This window comes from Diceros bicornis, chromosome 23 (assembly GCF_020826845.1).
Source record: "Diceros bicornis minor isolate mBicDic1 chromosome 23, mDicBic1.mat.cur, whole genome shotgun sequence".
NCBI classification, from domain to species: Eukaryota; Metazoa; Chordata; class Mammalia; order Perissodactyla; family Rhinocerotidae; genus Diceros; species Diceros bicornis.
The window spans coordinates 24,045,070-24,069,806 of NC_080762.1; the positions used below are offsets into that span (position 1 = coordinate 24,045,070).

General features: G+C 35.1%; 1 protein-coding gene across 5 annotated transcripts in view; it reads left to right on the top strand.

Annotated features, from left to right (window-relative positions):
* Nucleotides 1-24,737, top strand: part of REV3L (REV3 like, DNA directed polymerase zeta catalytic subunit) — a 166,303-nt gene that overhangs the window by 94,772 nt on the left and 46,794 nt on the right. For all 5 annotated transcript variants that reach the window (XM_058566444.1, XM_058566445.1, XM_058566447.1 and 2 more), the window contains exons 14-20: nucleotides 1,418-2,331; nucleotides 4,179-4,258; nucleotides 5,559-5,684; nucleotides 9,512-9,704; nucleotides 10,737-10,848; nucleotides 15,981-16,096; nucleotides 18,688-18,806. In XM_058566444.1, the coding sequence (XP_058422427.1) occupies nucleotides 1,418-2,331; nucleotides 4,179-4,258; nucleotides 5,559-5,684; nucleotides 9,512-9,704; nucleotides 10,737-10,848; nucleotides 15,981-16,096; nucleotides 18,688-18,806 (1,660 nt within the window). The remainder of the gene's footprint in view (nucleotides 1-1,417; nucleotides 2,332-4,178; nucleotides 4,259-5,558; nucleotides 5,685-9,511; nucleotides 9,705-10,736; nucleotides 10,849-15,980; nucleotides 16,097-18,687; nucleotides 18,807-24,737) is intronic.

Genomic DNA, 24,737 nt, shown 5'->3' on the forward strand with positions numbered 1-24,737 from the left:
TCATTGTGTGTTGTTGGACAGAACAATTGTTCCCTGTTTTGCCACTGTAGGGACGAGCATTTCTTGTATTTTGGAGTTTTTCCTTATAGGCCCTAGAAGTAGGATTGCTGAAAAATTTAAGGCTCTTAATATATATTATGACATGAGTTATAGCAATTACCATGCTGCTGACAATATTCAAGAAAGCTGAATTTACCACACCTCGCCAATTTTTGTTGTTTCACTTCATTATCTCTGTGTCATTAATATTAGAGTTGGGTATAGTCCATGCCATGTGTACTTATTTCCTTTAATAGCAATAATTCTGCTTCTAATTTTTCATATACCTGGGAGGTAGATGCAGAGAAGGTGCTAGATGCTGGTTGTGGAGTTAACTAGTAGGGGCCAAAATCTTTCCATGTAAAGGGGAAAAGAAACTGTGGTAACCCTGATGCTCCTCCTTCAGCTCCAGATGAAAAAACATAAATCTAGTTCATTGAGTTTTATCCAGAGAATGACCAGGACATTTGGGAAATCATACCTAAGAGAAGTAATTGAAAAAACTAAGAACTATCTTCATATTCATGAAAGAGATAGCATAAAGAAGAAAAAGTAGACTTATGTTGCTGCAGAAGGCAGAAATAGTACCAATGGATAATATGTCAGAGAATCTCTGAGAGAGGTTTAGCTTAACGTTTATAACTGTTGGAAACTAAACCAGCTACCTTCTAATTAACGCTTCCCCACAAATACATACACCAGTAACATTTAAGCTATGCATTCTGTGGGCTCTGTCAACTCCTGAGTTCTTATGTTAGTTAACATATGAAGGTTAGTTAAAGGTTAGTTAAACCTTGCCATGTAATGGGGAGAAAGAATTGTGGTAATTTACCTCAATGGTGTATGATTTTTTAATGTTTGAGGGAATTTAGGGGGTACAAAGATTTGTTTGACTGGCTTTGCTAAACTACTGTAGACACTAGAGAATGTAGAAAGAGGCTATCAATAAAATCTAGTGATATGGCATCTGATGATAAATTCTTCCATTGTTTTTATTCATATGTGGTGACAGTCGAAAGTTATTTAAGATGAGTAGAAGAAAAGATTCTGATTAGATGAGTTTGTGCCGTTTCTTTGAAGAAAGGAAGGCTTCATAGGGCACTTAAAACAGAAAATACCTTCTTTCCCTGGTATTGATGATAACTTCCAAAAGAAATTAATTTAGTAGTCATATACCTGTGAGGAAAAGCATATTGAGACTAAAGATAGAGTGTGTGTGCATAAAATATGTGTGTGGGGCGGTGTGGAAAGGGAAGAAAGAGATGGGCATTTTTGAGACTTCAAAAAGAACTTTAAAAAATCTCTAGGAGAGGGAGCTAAATATTTTGGTAATTGCTTTTTGAGACAAAACAGTTGTTCTAAAATATGTTGTTTATAGGGAGATCGGTGGACGGCTTCTCATGGTAGAAACTCGACTTCCAAATGATCTGGCTGAGTTTGAGGGAGACTTTTCCTTGGAAGGCCTTCGGCTATGGAAAACAGCATTCTCAGCAATGACTCAAAATCCAAGACCAGGGTCACCCCTTCGCAATGGCCAAGCAGTTGTCAATACAGGGTCAAGTAATAGCCATAAAGTGGTTGAAGATAAAAAAATTGTGATTATGCCTTGCAAATGTGCCCCAAGTCGACAACTGGTTCAAGCATGGCTTCAAGCCAAAGAAGAATACGAACGTTCCAAGAAACTGTCTAAAATTGAGCCAACTGGAGTTATAAAATCTGCTGAGAACTTCAGCTCTTCAGTTAACCCAGATGACAAACCTGTAGTGCCTCCAAAAATGGATACAACTCCACATATACTCCCCACTACAGCACATACCAAGGAAGATGTTGATAATTCTCAGCTTGCTTTACAAGTGCCAACCATAGGATGCAGTCAAACTGCAAGTGAAAGTGAGATGCTGCCACCAGTTGCTTCTTCAAATGATCCTGAGAAAGATGAAGATGATGATGATGACTATTATATTAGTTATAGCTCCCCTGATTCTCCAGTAATTCCCCCTTGGCAACAAGCAACATCCTCAGATTTCAAAACCTTAAATGGAGAGAACAGATCCTCATCACCAGTAGAGGAGCTACGTTCCTTGACTATTGAGAACTTGTTAAAGCCAGTAAAAGATGATATACAGAAAAGCCCCTGCAGTGAGCCTCGGGAGTCTCTGGTAATATCTCCAATTAATGTTAGGGCGAGAACTGGGATATGTGAATCACTTTGCCTTCACAGTACACCAATCATACAGAGAAAACTTCTGGAAGGGCTTCCTGAAGCACCTAGCCTTAGCCCTTTATCAACAGGTAAGTTGACAGATAACAGAAAGGCTCCGTAATTGTTCTTCAAAGATTAGAAATGGAAACAACATTAGACTGTGTAATGAAAATCAGGCTTTTTAAATAAAATTTTAGCTCAGCTAATGAGAGATTGTTATTTTGTCGTGTCTTGGAAAGACATCATTACATGGAAACTTGATCTTTCTGCTGTGAAATCTATGAAATCTACTTATCTGTTTCCATCCTGTCGTCTTGCCTTCTGGGTGAAATATAGGAACCCTCTCAGAAACTGTACTTTCTTCTCAACTTGATTTTTCCCATTGGCTTTAATATATACCCAAGTCTTTCCCACCCTTTAAAATAGAAAGAACACCAAATACCTGCCTTTACCTTAGTTCTGCCAGCTTCTACTCTTTTTCCTCTCCTTCAAAGCCAAATTTCTTAAGATTTCTCTAATTTGACAGCTCCGTTTCTCTACCTCCTGCTCATTTCTCGACCAACTGTAAACTGGATTCTGCCCCATCCTTCCACCAGTATGGCTCTTGTAAGGTTCTCAATAACCTTCATGTAGTTAAAGCCAGTGGATGTTTTTCAGTCTTCCTATCACATGCCCTCTGAGCAGCCATTGTCCTGTTGACCATACCTTCCTTCTTGGAGCTGCTTCTACCCTTGGCTTTTCTCCTACTCCTCTGTTTCTTCCCACTTGCTTCCCTTTGAAGCTTATCTCACATTCTCAGCTATTATCTAAATGTGGGAGTTTATAAAGGCTTGGCCTTAAACCCTCTTTACTCTTTACCCTGTATTCTCCCTAAATGATCTAATTCCTGCTCACAGGATTACTACAGATAACTCACAAATTTAAATTTCCAGTTCAGAAGTCTCTTTTAAGCTCCAGAACACTATATCCAGCTGCCTATTTGGCATTTCTACTTGAATGCTCAAAGGTACCACAAGGTCAGTATTTTTTAAACTCAGTTCGTGATCTCACTGCATACATTCACCACCAACCATCCAGTACACTCGTATACACACGTACATGCCCACACATAGAAATCCATCCGGTCCTCTTTCAGTTTTCCTTGTTTTAATGAATGGTACCACCATCTCTCTGTCACTGAGTTACGCAAGTCAGAAACGTGGGATTTATTTGTAATATGCACCTGATTCCCTCACTGCCTGGCCTGTGGTTTCTAGTCCATTACCAAGTCCTGTCCCTTTTTTGTTTCCTAAATTACCCAAATCTGCCTCCACCACCGCGACCTTAGGCCAAGCTGTCATCATCTGTCACCTGGGCTTCTACCCTAGCCTTCTTATCTACCATTAGCAATTTCCAGTTCTTTTGCTCGGTAATCAGGGAAAATTCCCACTCTGTTCCTAGTTAATTACTACTCTCTCTTCTGATTTTGTCTGAAAAACGCCTTGCTAATCTCCCTGACTAGATAAAAATTCCCAATTATATTCTCCTTTGTTGTACTTACCCCAGTTATAATTTTATTCTTCTATATGTATTTGATAAACGTCTGATTCTGTCTCTAACCCCATGAGGGTAGAAACTGTCTCTTTTCCTCCTCATCATAAATACTTCATAAGTAAGTGAATAAATGAATTAAATGATTCCCTGGCATAATGACGGAGGTATAAAAATAATTGAAATCTAAATGTTTTTATTTAAAAATGCAAAATTTTAAAGCTATTTTGGTGGGGATCAGAAGTTTGAATTAGTTTCATTTTTAAATTATAAAGTCTTTGGGAGGAATTTATAGGACAGTTGTCACAAATGGTACTTGAGTGTTTGAAACAACAAAAATTAAAAGAAAAAAACCAGAAGCAGGTGATTTTGATGTACATGTTAAATATGAAATTTCTTTCTACAGAACCAAAAACCCAGAAATTGAGTCGTAAGAAAGGAAGTAATACTGACACTCTTAGAAGAGTACTTTTAACACAAGCAAAGGTAACTATGCTAAACATATTTAAAGATCAGTGGAAATCCATTCTTACTCTTAGATTTTAGTTAGATAATTGATAACTTTGTGTCTCAAGTTAAAATATTTTTATTATATTTTTGCATCATTTTATTTACATATCTTTGAGACAACAAGAAATTGCCTAATTTTTTTTTAGTTTTTTTTGTTGTTGGGATCTAAAAAATTCTTATATGTAAATACAAATATTACAGAGAAAGTGAATATGATAGCCAAAATGTGGATTATGAGGATACAAATACATTAACTGATTACTGGCAAAATCAGAACAATCCAATGACAGCAGAGCTCAAGTAAGTGATTTTTGATCCCACCAAAAATATATCCTTTTTCATGGTTTATTACTTTTTTCTCAAATATAACATTATTGATTTTTCAGTTCATTTTAGTAAGAAGCAAAGGAAAGCAACATTATTACTGAAACTCTGAAAAATAAATGTCTTCATTCAAATACTAAAAATTTGGTAATACTTAACTTAGAAACATAGTTATGTGAGAAAAGTATACATTAGACGTATATCCTTGGAGATACATAATAGAAATCATTTCCATATTGGCCACTTCTCATAGATAATATTAACTACATAAAATATATTTTAGTATTTCTATTTTGAGATTATAAATACTTGTTAAAAACTTTCATTTTTAAATCAGTATTGTTGAATTACAAGCTGTTTATATTAAAAACAAGTATGAATGTGTTCTGAATATAAATCATCACTTTGGGGAAAATCGTTAATGGATTTGGAAATCAGAAAAATTATTTTTTAAAAAATAGATTCTATTATTTCTAAACCCTTGAAGATTATTTATGTTTTAATTCATCTTTCAAACACATGTTGTGTCAAGGTAAAATACAAACCCAGAATTCAAATCGTTTATAAATTTAGCCAAATTAGTTGCAAATACATTGCTTGCTTGCTTGCTTGTCATACTTACAAGAAAGTTCAAGATAAATGTCCATGTGGTGTAAATGTCAACTCTCTACAAAACTATTATTTTCAGTATTTGAGGTTTGTAAACTCAAAGATCAACATATGGTTTGCTTATAGATTATATTAGATATTTCTACATATATCCAGTTCTGGTATCTTGAATTAGTAGCGTGAAAAGAATGTTAATAAAATACTTACGGTTTCTTCTTGGACTTAAAGAGATGTTAGTTCATCATGTTTTACTAAACACATAAAGCATATTCTTTAAGTGAATAATCAAAAGGAAGAAAATGATTGCTCATTTATCTTTTTCTGGCTGTGTTTTTTTTAATAGAATCAATTTGCATTGGTAAATACCCCAAAGAAAGAAACTTCTCAGATCGATGGACCATCCTTAAACAATACTTACGGTTTCAAAGTCAGCGTACAAAACTTACAGGAGGCAAAAGCTTTACATGAGGTAAAACTGTGACAGTAAGGACACGTGCACTGTTTAACTTTATGTCTTATTCTCTGGAACAAGTCTGGAAATTGTTTACAGCTGAGGGAGCAATACATTGAATTCTATACCTGTTAATCTTCATTTTGTTCTTATTATTCTATTTTACATATTTATGGTTATATAAAATAGAGACACTTTTAAAGTAGCCATCAGTTATTGAGACTGCTTTGTGGTTTCACAATTTTTACAAATCTTATAACTGAAATTCAGTTTATAGAAGCTAAAATTAGAAAAGGTTTTTTAACTGTTGGAAAATCTGTATGTTATTCTGGGATTGTTATATTAGGATGTTATATCACATCCCAAATGTGATGTTTACTTGTATTTTCTATTTGGTTGGCTCAGTGGATTAGTGCTTGCTACAGTTCATTTGTTCATATACTCTGTATATAACCCAGTTGCCTTCATAGCACAGACCATATGCCAAAGACTAGGGAGCTGTCTTGTAAAAACGTACATCAGTCACAGGATGGATTGGAGAATATGTGTGAATGGGTCACTGTAAATTTATCTATATTAAAGAAAACACAACTCAGAGCACATGTCTGACTGGCAATAAGGTGGAAATTAGAGTATATTTTCATTGTTTATACCTGTGCTGTCAGTATGGTAGCCATTAGCAATGTGACTAATGAGAACTTAAAATTTGGCTTATACATCTAGGAACTGAATTTTAAATTTTATTTAATTTTAACTAATTTAGATTTAAAAACTGATACTTGGCTGATTTCTTGGAAAACTTTTATGTTTGGAACAACTTAGTTATGTAAAACTACTTTTTCAGCTGTAAATTTTATATCAAAGTACAGATCAAGTATTTCCATAAAAAATTTAGCATCCTCATTGAGATGAGCTATAAATGTAAAAGGCACACTGATTTTGAAGACTTAATGGGAAAAAAGAATGTAAAATATCTCATTAGTAATTTTTTATATTGATTACATGTTGAAAGGGTAATATTTTAGATGTATTGGATTAAATGAAAATATTCTTAATTTAACCCATTTTTACTTTTTTTTAATGTGACTACTAAAAAATTTTAAAATACGTGTGTGACTTTCATGATATTTCTAATGAACAATGCTGGTTTATACAACTAGTTGTTTTGTGTCTTTGCCCTTAGAGCAGAGAATTTGATTTTTTATTTTTCGTTTTTTTTGTTCTCAAGTCAATTTTGTCTTAAACTTTGTCTTCTGACACTGTTACATGATTCTACATAACGCCGTTTCAGAATCATGGGCCTTCTTGAAGTTAAAAATCACTGGAAGTTTGGAGGGTTGCTCATAGCTTCTTCCCCACGCAGGCTTTCTTCATCTCAAGACACACTCCAAACAGCCACCTGGCGGTCAAATAGAGAATGAACCCAAAAAATCTGCACTATACTCTGTTCCTTTTTCTAGGAAATTGTGCCCATAGCATTTTTTTCTTCTGTTTCTCATTACCCTGAGCTAATCTCTCTCTCCTGCATATAAATACTCAATGCAGAAGAGAGGGGTTGTAATCCCCTTTCTCACCTACCTCTTTCCTAGTCACACTCAGTAAATCTCTCTCTCCATCTCTTCATGTTTGCTAAAAAAAAAAAAAAGAAATGCTCCTAAAATCAGTAATGCTTTTTATTCCCGCCCCCCCGCCCCCCAGAAGATTCTCCCTGAGCTAACATCTGTTGCCGATCTTCCTCTTTTTGCTTGAGGAAGATTCACCCTGAGCTAACATCTGTGCCAGTCTTCCTCTATTTTGTATGTCGGTCGCTGCCACAGCATGGCCTCCAACGAGTGGTGTAGGTTCGTGCCCAGGAACCGAACCTCGGCCACCGAAGCAGAGTGTGCTGAACTTAACACCTAGGCTATGGGGCCGGCCCCCAGTAATGCATTTTATATCAAGGAATAGAAAGGCAAAATTTGAGTATGAAATTTTGCCTAGTAAATAAATAAACCTCCAAGACTCTTTTAACGTGAAATTGTCTTCAATCTTCTCCATAGTCTTTCTACATGTTCATCCTTTTCTAATTAAACTGGTTTTTTGGTTCAATTTTGTTTGAGTTTAGGGAGAGATTTTTCATTTTACATTTTTGTATTACCAAATTAATACATGCTTATTGTTAAAAAAAAATCAATCTTGAAGAGTATACATTTAAAAGTAAGGTTCTTTCCTTAAGTTCACCATTTTTCTTGGTTTGATTTTTTTTAATACTAGTTTGTTTGTTTTTTACATAGAAACAGCAATATATATTTCATATGGAAAGGGATGGATTTGTGGATATTTGTTTTATTCATTATGCCTTATACATGCATAAATAATATTCTTTGTATTTTAAAAATAATAACAAATTTACTGATGAATGCATGCAATATTACGTGTACCTGGTAAAAAAATTCAATCAGGACAAAAATATTTACAATGAAAAGTAAGCTTCCCAATCTCCTTCCCCAAAGGCAATAAGCAGTTCTATGTTTTTTATGTCTCTTTGCAGAAATTTTCTGTGCATATGCTTAACATTTTTTACATACGTGGAAGCATACTACACTCACTGGTTCCATTTATCAGTGTATTATGGTGAGCTTTCCATATTAGCACATTTAGATCTGACTCATTCTTTTGAAAATTTTAAAGGTTACAGAGTATTCCATTGTATCCAACCTTTATGGATGCCGCATAATTTGTAACCAGTCCCCAACTGATGGACATTTAGGTTTTAGTCTTTTATAATTTATAAAAGACTGGAAATATTATATTTATGAACATCCTTGTGCATATGTTTTGGCTACATGTATGAATATATCTGCAGGGTATATTTTCAGGAGTAGAACTACTAGATCAAAGGATATGTCCATTTTTAATTTTGATAGATATTTCTAAATTGTTCTCCAAAGAGGTTTACCATATTCTTCTCCCATCACTAGTCAGAGCCTTGCATTTACATTTCTTCAACAGTTGGAATGCAAGATAAATACAAAATACAAATCCTTTATTAAATTTATATGATCTGAATAATTATCAATATTGTACTATTTTCCATTGCAGGTATGTATATCACGGGTGCAATGATGGCTATAATTTCAGCTATAATCATGAATCCAACCTATATTTTGTTTTTCTTGCCCAGAGTTTCTACTTATTCTGTCTTGATTTTAGAAAGAGCATAAGGGTTACAGTTAAGAGTTTTTATTAGCATAGGAAAATAAGTGTAAAATACTACATTTTTGCATTATATGTCAAAGAGAAAATGTGCATGGGCAAAATCTACTATTGTGTAGTTGATACCATGCAATTATGATTTTTTTTCAAGAAAAAACTATGATGAAAAGTCTGCCTAGTATATACAAAAGTCTAAATTTAAGTAGTCCTGGAGTAGTAGAGAATTAATAGGCAGGAGCTTCAAACTAAAAAATATCTCTTTTTAGTTTGAACTAGGGTTAACCAGGAAGAAAGTAAAAAGTAACAGACTTTGGTTTGAATGTACAGCCACTTGGGCTAGTCATTCCCTAGTTCCTCAAACAAGAATTGAGAAAATTGAGAGGCACGCATGTATTTCAGACAAATTGTTTTAAGTATGTATTGTCATTGAGAAATTACAACACAAGAAGATTTTCTAAAATAAGATGAATTGATTTAATCTGATCTTAGAAGTAAAAATCTTTACTCTGTGGAGTGTTGTGACTGTGTCCTTTATGGTTATTTTCCCTGTAATTTTACACACACATTTCCTTGGAGTCTTAGTGAAACATACTTCTTTCAGCGTGTCTCAAAAAAATGTTTAAAAGCATAATTTTTATTTCCTTTTATAGATACAAAATCTTACCATAATTAGTGTGGAGTTACATGCTCGAACTAGACGAGATTTAGAACCAGATCCTGAATTTGACCCAATCTGTGCTCTGTTTTACTGCATCTCATCTGACACTCCACTACCGGATACAGACAAAACAGAACTCACGGGTGTAATAGTGATCGATAAAGACAAGACAGTGTCCAGTCAAGGTATTGTTTATTTTTATCCTACCCACTCTAGGATGAACCTTTTAATGGGGCAGTTTCTGTGCTGGAGACCTAAACCGAGCAAGCTCTAGAATGTTTCCTGAGGTGGGAGTAGGAAATGTCGTATATAACTTTGTCCTAGATTCATTATTCTTACTTGAATTATTGTCAGAAGTCAGAAGCAATACAATATAAAGGTTTTAACAAAATTTCCAATTAGCATATCTAATTTGTTCTAAATATTCTTTTATAAAATAGTAATTGTTAATACTGAATCCAGATGATTATGTATCTCTAGGTTGAGTGGACAATCTTCCTTATATATACTTTGCTGGTATTTTGTTGCTAATACAGAGTTTCTCTTTGCTTTAAGAAGTTGTCACTATTGTAAGTTAATGTTTTATAAGAGACTTTCAAGATATATTCTAACTTTATTTATATCTCTTCCTAAATACCTACACTTTTGGTTCAGAGGTTTTTCATATAATATACCATGTAAGGAATTTTATAAAATACTAATGTCCCCCTGCAGTTTTAAATGGTAATACATGAATTCAGTCAACTGAGGAGGAAGTCTTAGCACAGAATAGAACCATAAGGGAATTTGCAGTTTAATCAGTGGTGTGCTTGAGCTCACTTGTACCAGCTCACAAGCCAATTGTTAAATTTTCATGAATTTTTTTTAGCTAGTTGATGTCACATTGGTAGTTTGAAATTATTCATGTTGAGAAGTCTTTATGTCATGGAAATAGGCAAGCCCTACAAATGAAGGCTTTTTTTCCCCCTGGAGAGGTGTTGTAAACATTTTCCAGCATACCACTGATTAAAATTAAAGACAGAAACAAAGTAATAAAATTTCTTTTTGGGTGACACATTATTATCTGGGGAATTTTCTGAATATAGACTTTTCAGGAAAATAACTGAAAATATGAAATTTGAATTTTCAGTTGCATATTAAACTAGAAAACCTTTAAAAAGTAAGGAATAATATTACTCACACAATTATATGTAATAAACATTTTGTTTCTTTCTTAGATGTCAGATATCAGACCCCATTACTTATTCGATCTGGAATTACAGGACTAGAAGTTACTTATGCTGCTGATGAGAAGGCACTTTTTCAAGAAATTGCAGATATAATAAAGAGGTATTGTTTTGTATTTTTTGATTTTTCCAGTTTTTGTTCAGAGAGTCCTTTCGTGCTGTTGCTGATTCATATAGGTGAAGATAGGAAAGAGGAAGAGAATCCCTGCCTGTGACCCTTGAAAGTAGTTATCCCTGGAAAGATTTTGCTCTCGCCTCCTGCCACCATCCCCATTTCCATCAGATTAGGGATAGGAAAAAGAATATTCGATTTTCAAGATTGAGGGGCCAGTGAAAGAGAAATATTAGCTTAGCCTCTAGCTTTCGAGTTGGATTTTAGCATGATTTTTCTATAGTGGTGAAATAATGGAGAACCGTACTCAAGTTAAATTGTATTATTCGTTAAATAGGCTGCTACCTTGGGGCCCAGCCACTATTTCAGTACCTTTTTTGTTTTTTTTTAAGAAAATGTTTTCTGAGTTCTAAACAAACCAATATTTCCAAAAAGCTTTGGAATGCAATCTGTTTATAAATTTAGGACTATCTGGTACATCTTTTGTGCACATATTTTCTTAAAGATCTCTTTTGACCATTTGATAGTTTGCCTTAATGGTTGAGAGTAGAGTCTTGTCAAAATTTATGAAAAGAATTTTTTTTTAAACAAAAATATTTTAATTTAAAAATTAAGTGGACCTTTTGCATATTCTCAAGACTATAACTCTTGGTGGCCGTGGGCTCTATTATTAAATGCTTCACTTTTCTAGGAACTTAAGATTTCTGCCCATTGCTAGGTTTAGGTTCTTAAATGCCTAAAGCAGGCCAGAAAATACTCTTTGGATCCTGATGTATGGGTAAAAGCTGTCCTCGAGCCTGTGGTTACACTCAGCCCTTTCTGTTCTGCTTTCTACAGTTGAACTCTTGCCTGTGAAACTGAGATATTCTGCATTAAAGATCAGGGTGATATTCTACAAACTCAACATCTGATTGCATCTCAGATGGGTTAATATAAACTATTTAAAAAATTAGGAAACCAGAAAATGTTTTCAACAAAACAAAATTAAATTAAATGTCAGAGCATCAAAAATGATATGCTGCTACCCACCACTATAGGGAGGAAAAAAGAGGAATGTATTTTTACTATTTATAGCACTGGCGACTGGATGGATTCCTATCCCTTTGAGTCTTGCCATTGTCAGTCCTACCATTTATCTTCTCACAGAAGTTATCACCAGCATGTCAGATGCTTTCAGTGCCCACACTTTCATTTCTGCAAGCAACTTAGCAAAAGGAACATGTAAGAATGTCAGTCAATACCATTTTGTGTGCCAGCACACATCCAATAATGTCCCTGGGCTTTGTATGCTTGTCTTCTGCTTGTTAGGTGTATTGCCAACAACAGAATTACCTGCCAGCATTGAGAATTTTGTCAGTCATTTGCAAGTGTAGTAACTTTCTTAAATGTCCGTAACACGAATTATACTAGTCATTAAGAAAAATGCAGTAAACTAAACAAAACAAAACACTTCTGGTTCTTATTTATTTATTTTCCTGAGGAAGATCAGCCCTGAGCTAACATCCGATGCCAATCTTCCTCGTTTTGCTGAGGAAGACTAGCCCTGGGCTAACATCTGTGCCCACCTTCCTGTACTTTATATGGGACACCTCCACAGCATGGCTTGACAAGCGGTGCGTCGGTGCACGCCCGGGATACAAACCTGCGGACCCCGGGCCGCCACAGCGGAGCGCATGCACTTAACTGCTGCGCCACCAGGCCAGCCCAAAACACTTCTGGTTCTTAATCTAAAAGATCATGTGATTATTTTAAAAAGAAGAAAAATGCTTAAATATCAACATTTCAATTTTGTAATGTCCTTTATATAGTCCAGACAACCCACTAAAAAATTATTTCATTCTTGGGGCCAGCCCAGTGGTGTAGTAGTTAAGTTCACGTGCTCCACTTCGGCGGCCCAGGGTTCATGGGTTCAGATCCCAGGCACGGACCCATGCACCACTTATCAATCCATGCTGTGGCAGGAACCCCACATATAAAATAGAGAGAGATAGGCACAGCTGTTAGCTCAGGGCCAGTCTTCCTCAGGAAAAAGAGGAGGATTGGCAACAGATGTTAGCTCAGGGCTAATCTTCCTCACACACACAAAAAAAAAGTCTCTTGAGGCAAAATGGCCTTTCGGTCAAAAAATAAATATACGTGATAGATCTGAAAAAACAACTACACAATTCTTCTAAAAGAACAAAGTTTATTTAATGAATCTATTAAGAGAAGCACAGGGTACCTTTGTTGTTTTTTCAGCAGTCATCTCTGAGCAGTAGCAGTTTATAAAATATGTCTATTTTATTGAAATATGTCTTTTTAATTGAGAAAAAATTATTTTCAAAACATTATTAAAAAATAAATGTGCTTAACTAATAACTGTGCTTAACTAACTCTATTAGTCAGTTGCCACAACAGAGCAAGTAGCTGACTGGAATAATAATTCTTGCAATAATAAGATTATTATTAAGAAGAAGACGACGAATTCTTGCAATGATAAGATTATAATGATAATTCTTGCAATAATAAGAATTTTGCATCTTGTAAAATTCATATGAAGAAATCAGAGGAACTGTCTTAATAAGAATTATAACAGAAGGGCTCTGTATCATCTGGCATCCTCTTCATGTTATACCTGTGCTTAGAAATGTATGTGATAGGAACTCCAGCAGTCTTCCGTATTGTTCCCTTGAGATCAAGGTCAATTGTGCCACATTGTAATGCCTGTTCTGAGTGACTCTTAGTACTAAAGCAGTCGACTGCATGGATTCTTTTCTGTGTATATGGGAATCCTTCAAATCTCCTATCCCTGATGATCCCAAGAGCCACTTGATACTTCTGCCCCAGTTTCTCAAATTTAGACATGGCATAGTTAGTTTTACAGGGAAATGCACTTGTCATAGAGATCGTTCATCTTTGGCTGCTCTGAGAAGAATTTAACTTTAGGAAGAAGTGAGGAAGTTGCTATCAACAAAGATGTGTTAAGGTATTGGATGTTATGTTAGAAGACAGTGAGCAGGAAGGGTGTTGGGAGACTTCTCTTTTCTTGAGTGCCCTAGGATCTTTCTGGACTTCCTTTTTAAGAATTAATCTACTGTTTTGGCTCCTGATCTCTGAGACTAAACATTTGCCCCGTTGTTGCATATTGCCTTGCTTTCTTTTGCTTCTCCATGCTCATGGCATAATCTTGCTCTTCATTCCAGAATTACCAGGCATGTGGCACTTTCAACCGAGAAAATACTTTTCTATAGGTTGGTGAAAAGGTCCATTTGGCTGTTCTATTATATTATCAATAAGTGTTTATTATATAAGCAGTTTTTTCAGAAATTTCAACCCTATTTATCTGGAGAAAAGCACATGGATAATATATATGTTATCTTTTTCTCCTGACAAATTTGAGGGCTGCTCCATGAGTCTGTGGTATAACAGAGGATCACAAGTAGATTACCAGATGTTGAAATTTACATTAGCAAGCACATTGTGATAGAGCCTTTAAGGACTAGGAAAAATAAAAAGAATGCTATTGCAGAAGTTTGAACCTAGTTCTTTTGACATCAGCCACTTAAATCTTCCAGGATTAAACATAAGGAGACATTTTTGTGACATTCTTATTTTTGTTGACTCAGTAAAAAGTAAAGCCATTCAACACCCATTTTAAGAAAGTAGCTATGGAAGTATGATAAAATATTAGCAAACCACTTCTAAAAATAGATCTGGTGATCTACTCATGATCCATTGTTATACCACAGACTTGCAGAGTAGCCATATATAGCATATATCAATAAATTAGTGTAATTCTATATTGCAGACATTGGATGATACTTCAGGTGTTAAATGATAGAATCTGGACAGGCCGCATGTCCCACAACTCATTATAGTGACTTTATAAGCAGTTATGTAAAACCCAACTTATAAATTTATCTGATCTTTCACTCTGCTTTTTGGCTTTTATAAACAGTACAATAATCAGAGTAATTTGGAGCTTCTAATTTGATAGCATTACTGTAGTTTTTGCGCTCAGAAGTTTTTTGTTTTTTTTTCTTTTTTTTTTTGGTGAGGAAGATTAGCCCTGAGCTAACATCTGTTGCCAATCCACCTCTTTTTGCTGAGGAAGATTGGCCCTGGGCTAACATCTGTGCCCATCTTCCTCTACCTTATATGTGGGACACCTGCCACAGCATGGCTTGATAAGCGGTGTGTGTATGTCTGCACCCGGGATCCGAGCCTGGGAACCCAACCACTACACCACCCGCCCGGTCCCTCAAAAGTTTTTACACTCAACTTATGACTATAATCAGATCCTGTCTTCCCTGCACAATTTTCCCATTGAAGTAAATCTTCATGTTTATTTTCCCTTGTACTATAACCAAACATTTTTCCATGGTCGGCACCGTCAGAGTCCTAAGAGGAGCCACAAAGAAGCTCCTTCTGAGTTGGATACAGATTGTCAGTTCAATTTTATGGATGCAACTCTGTGACCACAATGAGCACATTTTTCTCCTACTTTCTGATACTTAGCTTCCCCACATTAATCTCACCCCCCATTAGTATTTTATTCTTCCGTTAAACTGAGTCACCTTCCTTTTAAGTTTAGAGGACAATTTTGTCATTACTGAGTCTTTACTTCATGTGAGGACCAAGTCATTACTAAAATTAAGTGAGGAAAGGAAGACATTTTCATTTTCTCTCTCAGTGTTAAAACTGTTTAAGGACAGTATAGGTTAGAGGGGTAGAGAAGAGACAAGAGAATGACCTGGGGGGTCTTTTTCAAAATACGGTATCCACACAGGCCCTCACACTTCCCCCTGCCCCTACCTCCATTACCCTCATTCATGTATTTCAGTGGGTGTGCCTCCCTCCCACCCCAATTTCTATCAGCCTTTCCCAAGGCATAGCAAATAAATACATAGTCTGAGTAAAACTATGCTTGCTTTACAAAAGTAGCTTCAAATCAAGAACTCTAATTGCCCCTATTGCTTCCTGTATAGGAATTCTGTAGCTTCCACTATATCATCCTTTCCCCATCTGAGAAACGTTATAGAAGATAGATTTTTATTTTTGTGCTTTATATCATGAAGAAGCAATTCTTCTGGTGAAAAGTTCAAATGTGTGGTCCTTGTTTAATTTTTTCATTCCTTCTTTAGGTATGATCCTGATATTCTGCTAGGGTATGAGATTCAGATGCATTCCTGGGGTTACCTCTTACAGAGGGCTGCTGCCCTAAGTGTTGACTTATGTCAGATGATCTCTCGGGTGCCAGGTATGAAGCATTGTGAGTGTTTTATGGTTTTACAGAGCAAATTACATGTTAAAGACTATTATTGTTCTAATCTAATTTTTAATACTAAATTGTGTAAGTTCTAGATGTATCGTAACTCCATTATAGAAAGTTTAAAAATCAAGAAAAAAGAAAAAATACCTCAATCTCACTGCTATATATACTGTTAGTATGTTATTTTCTCGTTTCAGTCATTTTTCATATGCATTTGTAAGTCTTTATTTTTATATGACATATATCCTATTTTTATTATGCTTCCCTCATCCAGCATCTTATCATAGTATTTTTCTGTATTATGAGATAGTCTTCATAATCATTATGAAGCATATAACATTTCTTTGATTTGAAGTACCATTATTTTATTTGTCTGGTTCTACGTTTTATCCATTTGGCTGGGAAGGAAGGAGATGGTAGAGGAAGACTGACTGTTGATTTTTATTTGGGTATCAGGCTAAAAAGTTGCATGAATTTTGAAGGCTGTTCCCGAAAAGTCTGATCCTAATTGAAAAGGGGGGCAATAATAATATCATATCAAAATTACAGTTTATAAAGCACTTGTTAAAATTAGGGTTTTTTATAACTATAGAATTTTTAATAACTTTGTTTTAAAGGCTCCCTGTAAGTCTGACTAGAACAAAGTAGCATATACTTGGGAGGATAAAAGACCAAATACAAAATTGGTAAAAACCAATCAAGAGACTTCCTGGGAGAGGGTATGACTTCAATAAAATGTCTTAAGTCTTGGTAAATTTAAAGGGAAAGGTTGAAGCTAGATGATTCAAGGACAATAAATATTTTGAGCTTTGCAAAAGCTTGGAATAAAAAAAGCAGAGATACTTTAAGTTTAGTTTTTCCTTGCATGAATTTTTTGTAGCTTCTGTGTTCCTTGATAGGAGTAGTGGTATATCTCAATTTTTTCAGCATTTCATTTGGAATAGGTTTCTGAATATTCAGGAGGGGAGCATGGGTGTTCAGTGTGCTTTAATTAGCTGTAACAGGCAAAGTGTACGACTTCAGATCAGAAGAGTGAGTGAAGGCTCTTGTCCTTTTAGAACACTGCTGACACCATTTTTCTGAGGCAACATGGTGCAGTAGAAAGGGCTTGGTGAGGGAGGCAGCATAGTAAAGAGCACAAATCCTGGCTATACTGCTGTGTAGCTATGTGATGTCAAGGAAGTGACTTAACCTATCCATACCTCGATTTGTTCATCTGTAAAATGGCGATGATGATAGAACTTATCTCATAGGGCGATTGTGAAGTACTTAGAACAGTGCCTGAGAATATAGTAAACATTACATGAGTATTTGTTAAATGAAAAAAAAAAAAACTTTTACACATTATCTCTTTAAAATAAAGAAAGAAAAGGAGTGGATGTGTGTCCATGGTCTTTGGAATCAGATGACCCTGGTTTAGAATACTGGTTCTGTTACTCTTTGACCTGGGGCAAGATATAACTTTTCTGAGTAGAATTGACTACAATGCAAAATGAAAATTATACTAACATAATAAAGTGGCTGTATTGAAATAAAAGAAATAATGTTAGTAAAGTTTTTAGACATAATAGACATTCGATATATGGTAAATATATTTATTATTCCAGAGCCTCTAATCAACAACATTCATATATACCCAGTGCTATATAAGAGAAACACATTTTAATTTATATTCTAGGTAAAATCATCACCTAAGAAACTAGACTCAGAACTCTATTTGCTATGAGAGGAACTCTTCATCTATTTTTCCATACACAGTTAAGAGAATTTCATCCTGAATATGAACATCAATAATTGATGTCAACAAATTTTCAGAGAATTGTTTACATTAAAAACTCTACCATTTTTTCCAAGAAGTTACCAGTTTAACTTAAAATAAACATTTTTCATCCTAACACCAAAGAAATGCTATGACATTAGGTGTTCGTAAAAAAATAGCACCAGAAATTACCAAACTTGAAGAGAAAAGAATTTATTACTTTAAAAGTACATGTGTGTATATATACCTTTTTTATTACAAAATACGTAGTTTTCAGATACATTTATTTCACAGAATTCTTTCATAACTTAAAGAGAAAAATTGTCTTATTAGTCAAAATAATGATTATTCTCTAAGTCTAATACAAAATAGACTGTGAGTTACATTTCATCTTTAATCTTCATCTTTAATTTTTATTATTCTCTCTCTGTTTTTTTTTTTTTTGTGAGGAAGATCAGCCCTGAGCTAACATCCATGCCAATACTCCTCTTTTTGCTGAAGACGACTGGCCTTGAGCTAACATCTATTGCCAATCCTCCTCCCTTTTTTCCCTTTTTCTCCCCAAAGCCCCAGTAGATAGTTGTATGTCATAGTTGCACATCCTTCTAGTTGCTGTATGTGGGACACGGCCTCAGCATGACCAGACAGATGGTGCGTTGGTGCGCTCCCAGGATCCAAACCTGGGCCACCAGTAGCGGAGCGCGTGCACTTAACCGCTAAGCCACGGGGCCGACCCCAATTATTCTCGTTTTATTTGGCATAATTTGCTTGGAAATTTGGTTTCTGTGAGTCCTGATGCAATCCATATTTACTTCTATAGATGACAAAATGGAGAACAGATTTGCAACTGAAAGAGATGAGTATGGATCAGATACAATGAGTGAGATAAATATCGTTGGCCGAATTACACTGAATCTTTGGAGAATCATGAGAAATGAGGTAAGGTGCTTTATCTAAAATTTTGTTTGGAAATAAGAGATTAGATCAATATAACGATTTTAATCATTATAGAGTATTAGTATAGCTTACTATGTAACTTATGCTTCTTTGTGAATTATTTTTATTATACTTAATTAAAGTTACAAAAATAAATACTATTTTCTAAAATGCAAAGCTACGGAAGTATTTAATGTTATTGATGAATTTTAATTTTTTTTTCTATTTGTGTGTAAAGTAGTAATAGCTAGGAAAGTCTATAGCTATCATAAAATATTATGTTGTGTGTGTTTAATGTTGTATAAATTCATCATTTTTTGTACTTACATCATTTTTGCACTTAAAGCCGGATGAATATAGCTTGGCTTTTTGGATTTATTGCAGTAAGAAAAATTTAGTCTAGACATAGGAAAGAACTTTTTGAACTAAGGATATTTAAAAACTGGGTCAGACAAATAAGGTAAATTGGAAAGACAGTATTTGGAAATAGTTAATAGCAGCATCCGATTGAGGCTTTGGGGCTCAGATAAGGATTTTTGGTAGTATAAATTTCAACAAACGACAGTCACAAATCACTTAACTATGAGGATACGTTCTGAGAAACGCGTCGTTAGGCGATTTCGTAGTTGTGCAAACATCATAGAGTGCACTTACACAAATCTAGATGGTATAGCCTACTACATACCTAGGTTATGTGGTTCTAATCTTACGGGAGCACCATTGTATATGCAGTCCATCATTGACTGAAACATCATTATGTTCACATCATAAACATCATTAGGTTTACACCTAAACCTAATGTTTAGGTTACACCTAAACATCATTAGGTTCTCTTTGAACCTACTTTCTCATTATACTCTTTCTGTTATATGTTCATTATTTGCTATGATCTTTCTGGCTTTTCTAGATTTATATAAAACATTTGACTTTTCAAGCATGGCCTCTGCAATTCTTTTGGGCACTATCACACAGTAATTCTTTCAGATAAGGAAATATATTCTTTATATAAAATTCAGGTATTCTCATTTTTCTTTTCATTTCCTTTCCCCACCATGAGCCTAAAGTTATGCTCACCTTTCATCTAATTTGAAAATGTATGATATATGTATGTGCTTGAGGATAATTTTATCCTGTTGTTTTCTTCTTAAAATATTACAAAGCACAAGATCCCCAGTGACTATAAAATAATTCCTACTGACAGAGCATAGGATATGGAAAGTACAGAGATTGTGGTGTATTTGGTTTGTATATTCCATTACATATTTCAAACTGCAGTCTCTGCTAATGCCTGAGATGAACACATAAATTAAGTACATAAACACAAAATTCAATTATTGAATCTTCATTTCAGGGATCTTCATCCCTGAAGATCCAAAAGGCAGCTGGAGCAATTATCCACTATTAGCTTAAAATCACAAATTAGAAAGTAAATATTTTTTCTCAAAGTTGGGAGCTTTCTTTGGTCCTTACTGAAAATTCAGAGTCAAAGGCTATCTCTGATTCTAGGCTGAATATATACCATCTCTGATCTTTATCAGCTGGGCTTGAGAATTTTCTTCATGTTAGAGGCCCTCAAACTATTTTTTCTGGATTTAAACGGTTCCAGAGGCTCCTTTTTATCTTTATTTCTTTTATCTGTATCTTCTTCATGACACTTAGCAGTTTCTAACCCTGTTATTGTTTTTAAAATCTTAATAGTTTGTTTATACAGTATGCTCTATTAAAAATAATTTCTACTCACTATAAAAAAACAAAATAAATGCATAAGAGTATGTAGAATGAAAGTGAAATCCCCTTGTTCTCTCTAGGACATCCACTCAACAGTTGTACTGCCCTGATACAGTTTGCAGTTGAATGGATATCTTTTTTCTATGCCTCGTTTGGGTTTAATAAATTTGTTTGTTTTTTAATATACTGGTTTTCACTCTCCTGCTTAACTTTAACATAGAATTACTGCTATTCCCCCTGGACTTTGAATCCTCAGAATCCTGAGTAACAAACACAGTGCCTCTTAAATAAAGCTCATGATATATTTGTTGACTACTTAAATGAAAGAATAAATGACTCTTCCCCAGAAGATTATATTTAGAGGCCTTCTGGATATCAACTTAATCCAGGCCTTTCAAGAATTTGCCAAGTAGGTTAGAAATAGACCTGATTAAATTCAACAAATATTTGAATGCCATCTCTAGTGCACAGATTGGGGCCTGGGTTTAGATCAAGTAAGAGTATAGCTGGCTCCTCTATTTTAACAGGCAGAAAGGCAGATTATGTGTGTGCAGGTGTTGATAGGTGGGTAGGTGTGGCGATGAGAATCTGTGGAAGTACTCTTCTGATTGCTTCAGTTTTCTCAGTGAAATAGGAATCACTGTTCTCAGCTGAGAGTGAGCCTAGTGGAGGGGCTTTTGGGTTTGAAGAGAGAAAAGTGTGAAATAGTTATCTAGGAGAATTTGAGAGTAGTTAATTAAGAAACTATAGTACAAAAGCTAGGCAGCATTGAGAGCCCATTTGAGATTTGCATCAGGAAATTAAAGTGATACCTGCCAGTTATTCACATTCACAGATGTAAGTACAGAGTAACAGAGGGTTAGATTTAGATTTGACCACAACTCACAAGCAAAGGGCTATGGCTTCACTAAAATTTAGTTAATTGAGTAATTAATTAGATAATTATAAATCAAGCAGGAGTGGGGCAAAGAAATGAATAGTATATGCAAGGTTGTGATTATAATGATTGACTGTGGAATTTGAGCTGGTAAGGAACAAAGAGAGATTGGGGCACTAGAGGGAGTAAACTGGAAGGATAGGACATGGTGGTCAGAGAATGGGATGCATGAAATTATGGAGGGGGTACAATTATTGGTGATAATAGATCTTGAAGTATGGTCGTGGAGTGGGTGGCTAAGGTGGGATGGAGGCAGTGACGTGAATTTACCTCTGAGACCTCTCTCTCTGATAGCAGTGTGGAAGGAGACAAGATCCAAAGTAAGGAAACCAGTAAGATTTTTGGGGTAGCTCAAATGAAAGTTGGCAGGGTATAGGGATTCAAAAAACAGTTTAGAGGACAAATTCAGAAGAATTGGATGTACAAAAAGATGAAGAGGTGTCAAGAACGATTATCAGGGTTCTGGCATGGATGGTTTAAGATCATGTTTAGGGGGGAAAATGATGATTTAAGAATATAGAGCATGAGGTATCAGTCAGATATCCAGACGAAGATACCCACAGGTATTTAAATAGGAATGTCCCAAATAAAGGCTAGAGGTCTGGATTAGAGATACAGCCTTGGAAGTCACATGCGAGTGAATGAGCTCAGCAAGAAGTGAATGGAGAGAGTAATCAGGACTAAGCCAAGGAAACCTTTTTGTGAAGGAAAACATTTTGAGGAGTAGACAGAGGAATCAGATCCTAAGAAGTTGTAGTCAGATAAGATAACGAAGAACCAGGAAAGAAAACTCCCAACGGAGTCGCTACGAAGGTCTGATGCTTCCACATAAGCATATAAGCTCCCCCATTATCTCAGTTTGGTAACATTAGAATCTGGTTCTAATATTCCCTATTACAGTTTCAGTCTGTCAATAAGCATGTGTCAGGTGCTTTTAAAAATTAACACAATGTGATAGGCAATGAAGATTATGTAAAGAGGTAAAATAATATACTTCCTTGCATTCATATATTGTCTTATCATCTATAAGGCACTTTTACATACTCGTCATTTTTAAATTTTGATACTCACAAACTTGCAGCATAGGTAAGACAACAGAGTAGTGAGGTATTATTCCAAATGAGGAAACTGAAGTTCACAGAGAGTGAGTGACTTGCCTAAAGCCTCATAGCTAGTAAGGGGTCAAGACTCAGGCTCATTGTGGGCATGTTCTCTGACCTCAGAGAGCTTGTTGTATATTTTGTTTTAAGTGTATATAAAATAAAATATATAATAAGCTGTCTCAGGACAGAGAGCATGTTCACAATGAGTATGTGAGGGTGTATGTGTGTGTATAGTTATAGTATAGATATATATCTCCCAAATATATTATATGGCTTTGATAGGGCATCTATCACTGACCCTACAGGCACCATGTAACAGCCAAATGAGACATCAATGGTATATACATTTAGAGGAAAGAGAGATCACTGTTGAGTTTTGGTGAGGAGTTGGAGGGGGTGGGTACAAAGATATTCTTGCTGTCAAAGAACACTCTAACACTCTAGAAAACACCTAGAAAAGGAGATAGACTTGTTAGCAAATAATTGGTGCATATTAGAGTACAGAGTAAGCAGCTATAACAAAGGAATACCATACAGCAATGAAAAAGAATGAAATATTGCCACATTGAACAACATAGATGAATCTCAGATGTAACATTGAGCAAAAGAAACCAGATAAATAATAGTACATAATAAATGGTTCCATTTATTATGAAGTTTAAAAATATGCAAGACTAATCTACAGTGGTTAACTTTGGTGAGTGTTGACTGGGAAAGGGCACAAGGGAGCCTTCCAGTGTCCTAGAAATGTCCTATATCTTCATATGTGTGGTGGTTACGTGTATACATACATAAAAATTCATGAGTTGTTCACTTTAAATTTGTGTACATTTCTTCATATAAAGTATATGTCAATCAAAAAAATTTTTAATTGAAGACTCAGGAAATGAGGAACAACTGCAGGAATAAGGTGATGGAGGATATAGGACACAGGTGCTTACTTATGGTCTCCTTCCATTTTTTTTTACCTTTCACTTTTATTTTCTCTGTTCCTCTATGCTAATTCTGACTGCCTCTCCCAGTTCTGAGCAAGTTTGTTTCTGAAGATATTAACCATTGTGTTTTGCACTTTGACTCTATGAATGGAAATGTACAACCATACCTCTATCAGCCCATTCCTTTATCAATAAAATAGACAAGTACTGTAACACTTTATTGATTTATTGATCAATTCTGACTTTGATCTACATAGCACATTTTTCCAATGTTTAACTTAGATTTCCCCCCTAGAACAAGCAACGAACTCCTAATTCATATTTTTACATTCATATTTCAACTTGTAGAGTAAATCACTCTCTAAACATTGTAACATTCTGAAGATGGAGCCTCTTAATTTTAGAGTTCATGTTTCCTTCCTTTAACATTATTCACAGCTGAGATTATAGCTGTGCATATTTATGCTTCTGTGACACCAAGGAGACCCAAAGTAGAGTGGGCATTATAAGATTATAATACTTGTTTAGTCTTAATCCAAATTAGGAAATTGTTCTATTTGAAATAAAATCAACCCAGAACATAGGTCTGCCATCTGCCTCAGATATTGGGGACCAATTTCGAAGATTTTAAGTTTAGTTTCAGGTCACAAAATCCCCTAGTTAATCCTTATAGGTCAACTTACATGAGAGCTGCAGGACAAGGTGATCTTTTCTGTAGAGATTTTTTTTTTTTCTTCTGAGGAATATTGGCCCTCAGCTAATATCTGTTGCCAATCTTCCTCTTTTTTCTTTTTTCTCCTCAAAGCCACAGTACCTAGTTGTGTATCATAGTTGCAGAGCTGTAGCTCTTCTATGTGGGACACTGCCTCAGCATGGCTTGATGAGCAGCAGTGAGTAGATCCGCTCCCAGGATCCAAACCAGTGAACCCCGGGCCGCCAAAGCAGAGTGCGCGAACTTAACCGCTGCACTACCAGGCCGGGCCCAAGATTTTTTTTTGATTTTTTTATTTTAATGGAGATGTATACTCCAGGAGAAGTTTAGATTTGGTCTAAAGAGCTATGCTCTGTATTAGGTAATCGTGTAACAACCTGAGATCAGATGTTTGCATCCACTTTCTATGAAACGAAATGGAAATTAAATGAAAAAAATTAAATGAAAATATTCATTAGCAAGTAGAAAAGTCATTCAGATGTTGGGATTTGATAATAAAATGAGTTATTTATTTTTGAG